This window comes from Mchenga conophoros, linkage group LG17, assembly GCF_057382185.1.
Source record: "Mchenga conophoros isolate Kocher_MC1m ecotype Shallow Benthic linkage group LG17, M_conophoros_male_GT1.1, whole genome shotgun sequence".
Taxonomy (NCBI): domain Eukaryota; kingdom Metazoa; phylum Chordata; class Actinopteri; order Cichliformes; family Cichlidae; genus Mchenga; species Mchenga conophoros.
The window spans coordinates 27,816,647-27,829,964 of NC_140542.1; the positions used below are offsets into that span (position 1 = coordinate 27,816,647).

Sequence of the window (13,318 nt, forward strand, 5' to 3'; positions counted from 1 at the left end):
GCATTGCAAAATCCCGATAAATCTGAATCACTTGTGCTCTGTGTCTTACTGTTCAATGTCCTCTTTTTCACTTGAACCCTACAAAACAAACGACTCTGGGCCTTATAGATAGGCACGCCCTGGGAATCTTTGACCTGTTTAGATCAGATAATATGTGAAGAAAACAACTGGTCCTGAATATAACTGAACTTTTTCTCCTTAACGTTGCCCAGTAATTTCGAATATCACTCCCAGCTCTCCGGCTGTTGAGGCCTTGTGCTAGCCAGCGTTTTTAGAAGTAACACAAGCCCAGTCACCTTTCCTCTCTTGTGTCCTTGTCTCTTGCCTAACCCGCTCTTCTAGTTCCCTCCTTTGTGTCAAAATAAGCCACATGTTTTTCTTTCTCCGCCTGCTGCTAGGCAACCTGGAGGATTCAGTGTTGAAAAGGATTGCAGTCTTAATCTAAACTCAGGGTTTCGCAGAGTCAGCTGTTTTGGGTGCAGTAGTATTGTAAATATTGGTGTACTGCAACATTACTCAACGCCACCCAGCTTTTCTCAGTTTTCCATGTTTATATGTTGCACAACAGTTAAAACATTAAATTGTGGCACCAAATGAGCCCAATTTGATTAAAGTCAGATAGTGGCTTTTCATGTTTTTAAAATCAGTGAGCTGAAATCTCTTTATACAAAGTGCAGCTCACTGTCCCGAGACAGAACCGTTAGTGAGGCAAGAGAATTGCTGACTTGATCTCTTCTTTCCAGGCCTCTTGGTACAGATGGCTCAGTCTTTAAAGCATTGTAGGTCAACTACCAATCTGGCTTGAGCGACGGCACGGCATCAGGGCTTAGTTTATATTGCTCCTGCTTCATTCAGTCACGTAGAAGCTTTTATTTTATTGATTAACGTCTGTATTAATGTCTTCCCCACCCCTGTCCCCATTTTGAAATGTAAAGTGAGTACAGAAGTAAATGATGACACAATTCAAAGGGAATTATGATGCCAAGATAGGAAATCTTTTATTACAGAGAAAAAAAACAAAAAACTTTTCTTCCAAAATATAGAAATCTGTACAACTTCCGCACAATCAATTTACATGAACTGTACAAATTTACAGCAGTTCATCACAACATACCCAAGGAAAAATAAACTGAACACGATAAAGATGTACTGACATGAAATCACAAGATACAGCTTTTCTTCTTGGGTAAGCTCAGATTTTTTTGTTTATTTTCTAGTTTTATACGTAAATAGAAGAAAAAAAAAAAGGGAAAAAAAAACAGAAAAGAATGAACGGGAAAAAAAAAGAAAAAAGAAAACAAAGAAAAGAAAAAAAAAACAAACAAAAAAAACAAAACAAAGGATACGTCTACAGTCACAGATCATGGAAACTAATAATTTTACCAGAACAACTTTGGTCCTTGCCAACACTCCCATCACAAATGGCTTCACTTACGAAAAAGCATTATCCATGTTAAAAGATGAAATACAAAAAAGTAATACGTCTGAAAAACAAAAAGGAAACAAAACACCTCAGCATAGAAATTATTGGCACTTCCCATGTGTAATGTTATGTACTCTACCATTTGTTGTACAGTTACAATACATTCTACAATATGTAAAACACCTCAAATGTGAAAGTGGCAATAATTCAACTAATCGATGACAGTATTGACAACAACAACAACGAAACTGCTGTTCCCTTCCTGTTTCATATCTTAACATGCACAACGTTTCCATAAGAGTTATTTATTGAATGTCTGAGGCCTGAGTTTGGCAATACATTCCAGGAGAGACTCCTCGCGTCTCAAAAAAATGTCGCACAACTTCAACATTTAGTGCATTTATGTGCTATTTTACCTCTGACTACTCAAAGCACTCTCACAACAATTTTTGTAATCTACGTGCGCACAAGCTGAATGGATGCCATTGAAATAGTTAACATCAACTGAGGACTTTAAACCATTTCAGGTGGTAGTAGCAAAGTCGAAAAGGTGTCCAAGGGGAATTTGGGGTTTTTTCTGTTTTCATTTTTCGAAGCCCCAGAAGAATTAAATTCTGTTAAAAACTGGGTTAGATCACCAGACTAAAAATCCTCTTTTAAAAAAAAAAAAAAAAAAAAAAAAAAAAGGATGAAGAGGGCAAAATGGATATGAGTGGAAAGATGAGGAAAATCTAGCAGTGTGACCATAAAATACATCAAAAGCAGTGAGACGAGATGATCATCTCTCGTCTGAAATATAGACCAATCTCAAAACATCTCACGTGACATTAAAAAGCTTTAATGGAGCAACATGATTTTAAAACTGGTGTCCACCATGGAAACCAAAGCGCTGGGCTCTCAGCCCAGCAAGCTCTCCTCCATCTGCCCAACATGGAATAACTGCTTTTCACAGATTGCTGAAGGGAGTATCAGCAGAGAACAGGGTGCAGGGGGGTTATGGGGGTTGCAGTGCGTCAAAGGCTATAGCTATATTACCCATGATCCTCTCAAGCTTAGGGGAGCTTAAACACCCATAGGTCTGGTGATGAGCAGCCTGCCGTGACAGATTTGGCCAGTGGCTAAGGCCTGAGCAACACCCGTAGCCGTTCTAGCATCTGTTCCATCATCCTGTTACCCATTCAACCCCAGAACCGGGAGTGGAGTGGGGGTACACCAGACAGCCACAACATCCTTTCATATGCATGTAAACAAAGTTGCTACGCAAACTCAGTAATTAAGTGCAGCGCGATCCAGTGAGATGAAAACAAAAAAACAATGGCCTTAGTACCCTCAATTCTTCATCTTTGATCCATGTTTCCTTGTCTCCCACTAGCCCACCCCCTTAAGTGCAGCTTGAGCACGCCAAGCGCGTGTGCTGGTTATCCATCACTGCTGAGGGAGGGTCGAAGGGTTCTGGTCAGGGTGGGGGATGTTGAACATGTCTGAGAGGGAGGGGGCTGGAGGGATTTTAGCTGCCCTGGACAAAAGAGTCCGGCCCTGGCCCCCACCTCTCTCACACCAGCTCCCCACACCTGCCTTCCTTACCCAGCTCCCTACGGTGGTGGATGATGATATGTGTCACATTAAGTCTACCTGCATCCACAGGGGGTCAGCTAGCAGCATGCTGGCCTGCTCTTGGCTAAACAGGAGGTCTGAGCTTAAGGGGGATGATATGTGGTACTTGAGGCACTCTAACCCTGACACCAGGACGGGTGGGGGCAGTTGAAGCTGCCAGGCTGGAAAGGGGACACCTCCGGCGAGGGCCCAGGCAGCACAATGCTCCAGGTCGGCTCTCGTAAGCCTGGCATTAGTTAACATCACAAATGGCTCAAAATACTTGACAATGAGGTCTCCATAAGGCAGTGGACCTCCAATCCCCCCTCCAAAAAAAAAATTAAAAATAATTATCTCTCTTTTACAAGACCTTTGAAACAATTAATGGAAATAGAAGTTTGATAAGGCCCGATTTTTTTTTTTTTTTTTTTTTACTTTTTTTTCCCCAATTCAAGTTAAAGTTAAACTCTGAACACTTGATGCTCCAGACCTCCCTTTGGCCAAAGTGTCACAAAGTCATCACTAAGGTCAGACCTTTCAGGCAATTCTTTTTTTTTTTTCTTTTTTAAATCAGCAACATAAATCACCATCTGTGCATGTCAGAGGTGGTGTGCAGGGAGGGAGGGTTGGGGTAGCTTTGCATCGTGCCAGAATCAACAGTGCCATATGAATGGATAACAGAATGTTTTTAACATACCACCCAGAATACTCTCCACTTATATAAAAAAAAAAAAAAAAAAAAAAAAAATAACAGCTCTGAAATGTTCACAAATACAGTGTTAAAAGGTTTTGAAATCCATTGTTGCACACTCCCCACGTGGCCAGACATCAGTCCACGGCGACATTGGGAGCTACAGTATCATCAAACGGCTAAAATTGGGCAGGGCAGTAAGAACGGTGAGAAAAGATGACATTTGAATGGATGGAATGCAAGCGATTTTCTCCAAAAGGTGCACATCCCACACAATCTCACGTCAAAGTGCATTCAATGTTAATTCTAACTGGGCCACAAGACCAAAATTTGGCTAAAAAGACCCCCCCACCCCCATGCTACACATTGAGTTTTGGTAATGCAAGACAAATGTTGAAGGAGAAAGGGGGCTAAATTAAACAACACAGGGACTTGATTGTGAATTTCAACAACATTCATTACCTAGAGGGAACAATGGATCGACTTCCCTTCCCTCAGAAAGCAACACAAACATGGGTGACAGGAGGGCGATGGTGTAACGGGACACGCTGGTATCCATAGGTAACAGGTGTCACAACACATTCCACTTGCACTTACATACAGGCCGGAGAGAAGGTTGGGATGAATGGTTTCTTTAAACTTGTCGCGAGGAGAAGGGGGAGGAAGAGAAGTTAAGACCGTAAGCCCCTTTTGTTTTTGTTTTTTTTTTATCCAATGGCTAAAAGATAAAGAAAATATATTCCCTGTGGTCCAAAAAAGGGTTTTTATAGAAAATAGAGATGCTCTCATTGGGAGTTTCTTTACCTTGAGCTTGGATTTCACTGGGCACAGTCTGAACCTCAATTTCCTCCCCACCCAGGAAGCAAAATAAATGAAAAACAGCAAACTGGGGGAAAAAAAAAAAAAAAAAAGTTTTGAATTTTCTGATTCGGGGGTAGTTCTTAACGAAGAAAAAAAGTATCCATGTAATTTGGACTGCTGTTTCTGCAGTGGTGTGTTGAACATGTACCCATAGTAACCACAAATAAGTGCAAAGTCAATGCTGATAGCCCCCTCGGACACAGAGCCGATCACCGGCGTTTACAGTTGAGAGTGCAGGGGTAGGTGGAGCCAGTTTCCATGGGTGTTCCTGGTTGGTTGGTTTGTTAGTTTAGCTGCCCCAACAGTTCCATTTCCACAAAGCCTCTCCTAAAAAATGGAGTGCCCAGCTCATCCAATGACACAACAGAACAGATGATAATGGGGAGAGAGGGTAGAAAATAGCAAACCTACAAGGTTTCCATCACCTGGACGATAGGCCACATCCTCTGTTTTCTTTTTTTGTTTGTTTTTGTTTTTTCTTTTGTTTTTTCTTTTTTCCCCATTCTTTCACTATTTCATTTCATATTCTTAGCTTTAAAAAGGCTCACCCTGGTCTAGCCAAATGACCAGCCATGGCGTGACCCTGAACAATAGTAGGCCTGGGTGACTATGTGCCGCTTTAACTAGACACAGTCATCATATTGTAGCCTTTGGAGGGACTGGTTCTTCCCAGCACCATCAGTTCCTCCTTGCAGCTGATGTGACTGTCCACCATAGGGTTCACTGCCCCACTGTTTCCTGAGGGGGAGCTGGTGGTGGCTGTCGCTGGCATTCCTCCCGGGCCAGGCTGCGACTCATACAGGACGCAGATGGATCCATCTTCGCCAATGCGGTAGGAAACCTCGAAGGGGTCCACCCAGAGCGTGAGCTCACTGGGCAGCAGCAGGTAGAGTTGCTGGATGGTCAGACCGATGCGCTGGCCTGCCTGCCACACCAGGGGGTCCATCTTGTGGTTGATGCGAATGCAGCGGTAACCTGAGCCCTTGCAGGGCCTGTCTGGAAACCAGTGGTGCTTATATTGCTCTGCAGGGAAACAAAGAGACAAGGTGGAGAAAATGTTTAGCTCTGACAAAAAAAAAAAAAAAAAAAAAAAGCAGACACTTGTTACTAACACGTCAAGACGGCAAGATCATGTCATAAGCAAAGAAGGAAAAAAACAAAGGCGTAGTAATGTAAGATAATACAGGAGCCAGAGATCTGCAATAAACTGGAGGTTTACCGAAGGTTAAAGAGAAAGCAGACAGACTGTACTTTGTGTCAGATAAGCCCAGATGATTTAATAAGACTGTAAAAACATCTAATCTAAAAAGGGGCATCATAAAATGAAAACAACAAAGCAATTTGATGATATATGATATGCTTAATATTCTCCAAGTCTTGATCAAACCTAATATTAAACAAAACATTATGTTCAGCACTTTTTGTTGGCTCTCCGTATTATAAATGAGAACAGAAACACTTAATTAAGAATAGTATATCTTAATCTTGTGCTATGCGTTTAAGCCAGGAGGCAACTAAAATGTTTATAAATGAGATGCAACTGGTGCTGTCAAAGTAAGTCCAATGCATTACTATGCAAAAAGCATTTGCTGAAACCCGTTACTGGTTTAGACAGATCTTTTTCTGCAGAAAAATAAAAATGATTTAATACAGTTGATAAGTGCGTTTATTCTTAGGGAACTACAGAATGTTTCTGTAGGTGTTCCTACAAATGTCCCATTTAGCCTAGAGAGGATCCAATTCACAAAGTGTACCTAGATGCACAGAAATACAGAGTTATTGAACGCTCCAGCAAAAAGAAAGGAAAAACACTATCACCTGTTACAGGCCTCATAAGCAGCCATAAACAGGCCTACGTGACAAAAAAGGCTGCCACTGAATTGCACAATCCTTCTACTGGCCTTCCTCAGTGTCACAGAGTCTCCCATGACTGGCTGAACAAAAACACCAAAAGTGTCCCAGCCAGCCATCTGGGGTAGCTCCGCCTCTTAAAGGGAAAGGGTTCCCATTTTTTTTTTTTTTTTTTAAATCTGTCTGTCTATGTGGAAGTTTCAGATGTGCGCTGAAACTAGTGATTCACAGTGGCGCTACTCTCGGTATGGGTCATATTACTGCGCAATGAGTAGCCAATCAGACAGTTAAGTGTTTGAGTTGAGTTTGTGTAAATGTTAAACGTGGCCCATATTTTTCTGGTAACTTCACTTTTAAATCATAGAAAAGCCTGTCATCTCTCTCCTATGATAGCAGGACATTTTCAAATCCCTTTTGTTCCAAGCGTTTTATTTACCAACCTCTCACTTTATGATACACACCTACCCACCATTTACCCTGACAGGGCTCATCCATATTGAATTCCCATTGATGGTAACTTCATTGTAGCCAATGAAAAACAGGCTAAAGGAAGTGGGTCAGCATTCAGTCTAGGGCCCGGAGGCCACCTGTATGCACCCACCAGGATAATAACAACCCCTCCCTTCCTCCCCACCCTCCTCCTGTGCCTTATCGCAGGAGTCTGTATACTGCCGAGCTAATAGAGGGGCTGGCACTCGTGAAAGAGCACAAGAGGCTTGATGAGCTTTCAGCCTCAGACAGAACCACAAAGGCAGCTACCTACCCCAGAGCAGCTGGGAAATGATCAGCTCAGCATGGCCTATTCTTAAAAACGAGGGCAGATGGGAGGAGGAGGTGGAGAGAGAGAGAGAGGGGGGGGGGGGTGGAAAAGTAAGCAGACGAGTGTGCGCTTAACCTAAAGAGTTTAACCAAAGAGGGTTGTTTACTCATTGTAGCTGACCTTGACCATGGCTCCGTTTTGGACCGTTGGGTAATTTCCATTTGAGAACCTTGTCTGTTACTTTTTAGACAAACCAAGAACCTTGCCTTCTACAATTACACAATCTCTGTGGTTGCAATCTGGCCTTTGGGACTCATTTCCTCACTTCCCTTTGCGCAGCACAAACAGGAGAAGCGAGGAACTCTGCTTTTCAGCATGCAGACACAACAGTAACTGTGAGGATTCAAAGCACAAAAGAGCTCCGGCTGCCCTATTTTAGCAGTGGCAAGGCCCACGGGGTACTACCACACACTCTCTTTTGTTTTCACATATTTCCCTCATCCAAGAAAACAAAAAAACAAAAACAAACCTGGACACGGTGGAGCCAATTTATTTTTCTTTTAGAAAATAAAGCTAATGAGTGTTGCACTTGCAGCTATACAAAGCTTATAATTTACACTATTTGTTCTAATTGATGTTTGCGATCACTAAATATAGGCTGTTCCAGTAGATTTCCCCTCCATTTTGCCTTTCCGTCTTCAACGTCTGCCTCTAGGCGCCCACCAAGACGTCTCCCCTCCCCCCACAAAGGCCTCACAGCAGACTCCAACTTTTGTCTGTTTACATACGCCAACCCCCCTGAATTGACTGCTCACTGGCATTTTGTGCAAATGCTTTACTCATAATTTCCACACACTATACCATACTGTTCATCCCTCCAACTGTGTGATTGATAAATAAAACCCCCTAGAACCATTTTCAGATATCAGCAGGTCCAAATGGTGACTTTTTGGTCATGATTGAAAGATGGAAATCTTTGTAATCTATTCTAAATAGAAATAAATAGCCTAACTTGCTCCATATGGACAGGATCTTGCAACCATTTAGCAGTTTAAGAGCTATTTTTGTGAGAGACTCTTATATAGGAAAATGTAGGTCATCTGCTGTTGCATGTGGATGGAATTAGACAGATGTATAGGAGCTTTAAGAGCCCTGAGAGAGGAATGCGTTTACAGCAAAAAATGAGACAATCCCTGAGCTGTACTGTTCTGCAACATCTGCTATAAAACCCAGTAATAGTCAAACTAAGCCTGGGTGTACAACTAAGGCTTCATTTCCTGAAAAGTAAAAGCATTGTTTTCTCCCTTGTCTACTCTCCATTCCTTACATACACATGTTAAGTGGACTGTGGGAACCCTAATGAAATAAATGTGAGACGTGGTGAAATATGACCTCATCTTTTAACCGCATGGTAATACCAAAAAGAGTGACATATGTTGTGGAGCAAATCAACAACCTTCCAAATTTAACACAAAGCAGATAAACAAAGGCAAATTAAGGGTGCTACACATCAAAAGGTCGTGTGCGCAGTGCCAAACAGCTAATAAAGTGTGGTCTTAACACTGACAGTCTTTCATTATTATTAAATCAGTTCGTTCTTAGCATTACGTAATCCTGTGTCGTCTCACTGGGGGATGTTTTTGCTCTATTCTCTGTGTGCACTATCGGGCGACTCAGAGGCGCACTTCCTTGTTCGAGCCTGTCGAGCGTCCCTCTCTCTCTCCCCGCCCCCACCCTTCAAGCTAAAAACAGCACATACATTAAACTTTAACCAATTCGTATTTTCAACATTATTTTTACTTCGAAATATTCATTTGCGTCGACGAAAACTGGCGACAAATCGCCTTGGATCATCCAGTGCGTTTTCCTCTCTCCGATGTGCGCAATTAGCGGTGAGCTATGGTAGCGCTGAAAGTGATACTTAGGAGAACAAAGAAAGGCTTCTTCTGAATCATTCTCAAATCTATTAGAACTCAAAGTTAACCACCGATCCGTGAAACAAACCCCGAAGTCGATGTGTGGAATGGTATATTAGAAGTCTAAAAGGGATTTTGTGAACGGAAGTGGATTTTTTTGTTGTTGCGTGTTTCCTTACCTGCCAAAATGTCCTGTAAGCTTTGGCTGAACGTTTGGACCTGTCGATCGTTTACGTGTCCTTTTACCCTCAGAAATCTCGACAGAAATCCGACGGCGGCGTTAATCTCTGGTTTCATCGTTCCCCGGGCACAAAGGGTATGCATTGAGAAAGGCAACGGCGACGATACGTGCGCTTTTGTTGTTTTTCCCTCTGTTTGTCCGACTGTGCAGTCTTTCTGTCAAATTCGGAGCAGCGATCCTTATCTCTGGGCGCTTGGGTTGTTTCTCTTGGCATTTATTAGTCGAGGTAGAGGGGATTTCTCACTAGAGAGTCCGTGTGCTAGGACGGTACAGTGTTGGGAAATAGACGCCTGTTGTTGGTAAATACAGGGGTTGGAGGTCCCTTGGTGAAACGTTAACCAACCCAAAAACTCGCTTTCCTTCTCCAGAGTGAAGGTCCCGGAGCCTGTGAGTGTGCCTTTATACAGCTCCCACCCTCCTCCTCACAGCTCCGTCATAAGCTGCTACAGCAACTACATCTCACCAATCCCAGGGCCTGCCACGGCCTGACGAGCCACATATAGGAGGAGTGTATGAGCCTTCACGTCACCGTTCTGAAAATAGAGGTACACGGCGTGAAATCGTGGTGCGTTCAGTCCCTGTTGGAAATTCGGGAAGTCGGGGGGGGAGGGAAAAAGGGGAAACAAAAGCACAAACGACGAAAAACAATCCAAAATCACACAATCCTGCTCGAGGACGTGAGCTCATATATTTATGTCAGAATTTAAGACAGAACTAAGAGATGTTTGAAAATACTGCAAGTCCGCGCGGCCACATTTCGTGTTGACGAACCATTTTTGTTGTTTTTATTCTTTGCTTTGTTTATTTCCTTTTTATGCCCGCTCCTGTTGTTAATCCTTTACGCACACATATAGCATAAAGAAGAAACAAACAGTACCCGACAATCTGGCATTCAGTTTCTCTGTACTATTCAAAATAAACGTGTTCAAAAAACAGTTTTGTGTTAGAAAAAAACTACTGGGGGAAAAGTCCGCTTTTGGCGAATTTTAATGTTAAATGAGCGACCTTGAACTTAGTCACTTTTTACACGTGAGTGTGATGGTTTCTGTGTTGCGGTATCCTATTCACCATCCGTATATCTGTTCCAACAGGTCGTCACAGTGGTGCAGAGGAGCTTAACATGCCCAGCAGCTGTGTACGTTTCTTTCATGTTCCCCCCAGTCTTACTTAACCCTTTCATCCCAGCCCTCTGCTGGTTCCTGTTTAGTAAATGCACCCAGAGAAACAAACACACATAAAAAAAGTTAAAAATGTAACACACATTCCAAAGTTCAGCTAGTTTTAAATTGTAAGAAAAAATCTAGTTGGTTAAAAAAATGACAGCATTTTCAAACTAACTTACAAAAATTACAGCTTTGTTCCCAGCACTGAAAACAACTGCAAATTTATTAAGCATTTTTCTTCTAAAACAGTCCAACAGACTTTATTTTTCCACTTTATGCATCCCAGAAAGACTCATTAATACTAGAGGTTATATGAAATTACCCACATTCTTCCCCAGAAGCCAAAAACATATTTAAAGTTTCAGATTTTCTCTTTGAACATATCCCTGCATCTAGAATACATAGTCATTCTATCACTGTAATAAAAAAATAGGGTCAAGAATTGACTTCAACATAAAATATGACTAATTTAAAAGCAAAATGTGCATTTAAAAACAATCTCTGCTTTGTCGTGAAGCTTTGTACTACAGAAAGTAAATGTCACAGCTACTATCTAAGGGTTGTTTCCTTCTTCTTACGTCAAATAAACGTAGACAGAATAGCCAGGTGTGTGTATAAGAAAGAACTGTTTACATTCCCCACTATATCACAACAATACACCAGTGCGTGTGGCTGAGCAGGCCTAAGAGTATTTGTACACACAAGAAACAGGAAGCCTCAATCAACTGAAAATTCAAATCTTGTGTGACAAACACACAGGAGGCAAGATTGCTCTAGATCTCTTTTCAAAGACCACTCCTTTACCTGCTTATTAAAATCAGTGGAAAAGTACAGGGTGTTATTGTTTGTTTGTCTCAAACACGCTCCCGATGACCCACTGCTTTCCAATCAGACAGACCAAGACTTTGCTGACTGGTTCAACAAGTGACCCAGAGGCACACAAAATGTAGACATGTGTCTATGCACGTGTGCCTAGGGCACACACATCAGTATAAAGTTGTTGTGACACACACACCGCAACCCTAATTTTGACATTACCTGATGCAGGTGGAGACAGATCAGGCATTAAGCGGCTTTGTCCTGCCAGCTTTCTAGTACAGAGTCTGCCTTATGTCCAATAGTGTACACATAAGATCAGCACAGATAAAAGTCCAGTGAACTGAGCCAGTGGATGTGTCCTGTTTCCTGCAGGCTCTACCCAGGCAGAACTCTAACCTAAACCAAATGGAGTACTTTCAGTAATGAGAATGCATTGGGGGTAAAGTAATTCTCTGTTAATACTGTTAATGAGTTCAAGTGTGAAACTAGCTAGATAGCTTTTATCATGCTGCCAGTTGGTGTTGTCATGAGGCTGGGATTTCTGACTTCAGTGCAATACCCTGAAAAATACAAATATCTGAGAGCATTTTGAAAATACAACGGAAATAATGTATAATATAATGTATAATATAATGTATAATATAATGTATAATATAATGTATAATAATCTATCTATCTATCTATCTATCTATCTATCTATCTATCTATCTATCTATCTATCTATCTATCTATCTATCTATCTATCTATGTAGTTGAAGGGTTCCACGAAGCTGCTCTCAATTATTGGGCTACTCAACAATCTTGATACATAAATATCTTGATTACATAATTTCCAAGTACCATTCTGATAGCACATTTAATCACATTTCCCTTAAATCCAACTAAATTGCTGCATTTTTAAAAATATTATATATTATATAATAATATATTTTCATTCACATGACACCAGACTCAAAAGTACAGTTACATTCAAGAATGATGTAAATTATACAGTTTATTGTATGTTATGTTAATGTATGTTAACATATGTATGTGAAATTATAAATTTTAACCCTTTCTCGTGAACTTTTCTTTTGATTTTTTTTTTAAATTCTGTGTAACAGTGATGATATTTGACATTTAAACTTAAAAGTCTCCCCACTGACTGACCACATAATAACAAATGTCCCAAAACTGTCTCAGTTCCTGGTCATTTTATCTAAAGGCCACAGAGCGCAGGGGAATCCTCAAAGTCACATACAAATTCATACATGAGTAAACCCCCTTCTCTTACCACATAGCAGTTGTCAGTAGCGTCTCACCCACACACTAACTTGCTATCTTGTGAAAAAGGGGAGAGTTTCAGAACGCTACAGAAGACCTGGCTATTTCTGATTTAGAGATATAAACAGATACAAACCACTGTTTTACACCTGTAAGCTATTTATTACACTTAGGTTTAGAATTTCATTTCCCGCAATGCCTATATTTATTTTTTCTCTCAAGTAAGCAACAGACTATTTATGTTACTTTCATTCTCCTGCACTCTTTACATGACACTGAGGTGGAGTTTTATGCCATCTATATATGGACAAAATAACGTCCAAGTATTAGGGATCAGGGATAGAATTAGTCCCACAAGTTGGTCAACATTTAAAAATATACTGAAGAGAAAAACTCACTGGCAACTTTGTTGCGTACACTTGCTTGTTGACACAAATTCAGTGAAACTCATTGCATTTAAGCTTATAGACATAGTAAAGTTGACCTGCTGAAGTTCAAACTGAGCATCATAATTTGGAAGAAAGGTGATTTAAGTGAGTTTGACTGTAGCGTGGTTGTTGGTTCCAGGGACGGTGCTCTAAAATTTCAGAAACTATTGGGATTTCCCACACAACCATCTTTAGTTTTTACCGAGAATGGTCTGAAACACACAAAATATCCTGGGAGAAGTAGTTTTCTAGCTGTACTGAGCTGATAGCAAGGCAACAGAAACTGAAATAACCACTTTTTATAGCCAA

General features: G+C 41.2%; 1 protein-coding gene across 1 annotated transcript; it reads right to left on the minus strand.

Annotated features, from left to right (window-relative positions):
- Positions 1–973: 973 nt before the first annotated feature.
- On the minus strand, positions 974–9,724 carry btg1 (B-cell translocation gene 1, anti-proliferative). The gene is made up of 2 exons (XM_085251007.1): positions 9,275–9,724; positions 974–5,591 (listed from the first exon to the last, which is right to left on the minus strand). Exons 1-2 carry the CDS (start codon positions 9,417–9,419, stop codon positions 5,188–5,190), a joined length of 549 nt encoding a protein of 182 aa, XP_085107133.1. The 5' UTR covers positions 9,420–9,724; the 3' UTR covers positions 974–5,187.
- Between the last annotated feature and the right edge of the window lie 3,594 nt (positions 9,725–13,318).

What these genes read in the sequence shown, in the direction of transcription:
- btg1 (XM_085251007.1), bottom strand. Translation starts at nt 9,419, where the DNA reads ATGCATACCCTTTGTGCCCGGGGAACGATGAAACCAGAGATTAACGCC. An exon ending in CTTACAGGACATTTTGGCAG is followed by an intron (nt 5,592 to 9,274) that starts GTAAGGAAACAC and finishes GTTTCCCTGCAG; the next exon opens with AGCAATATAAGCACCACTGG.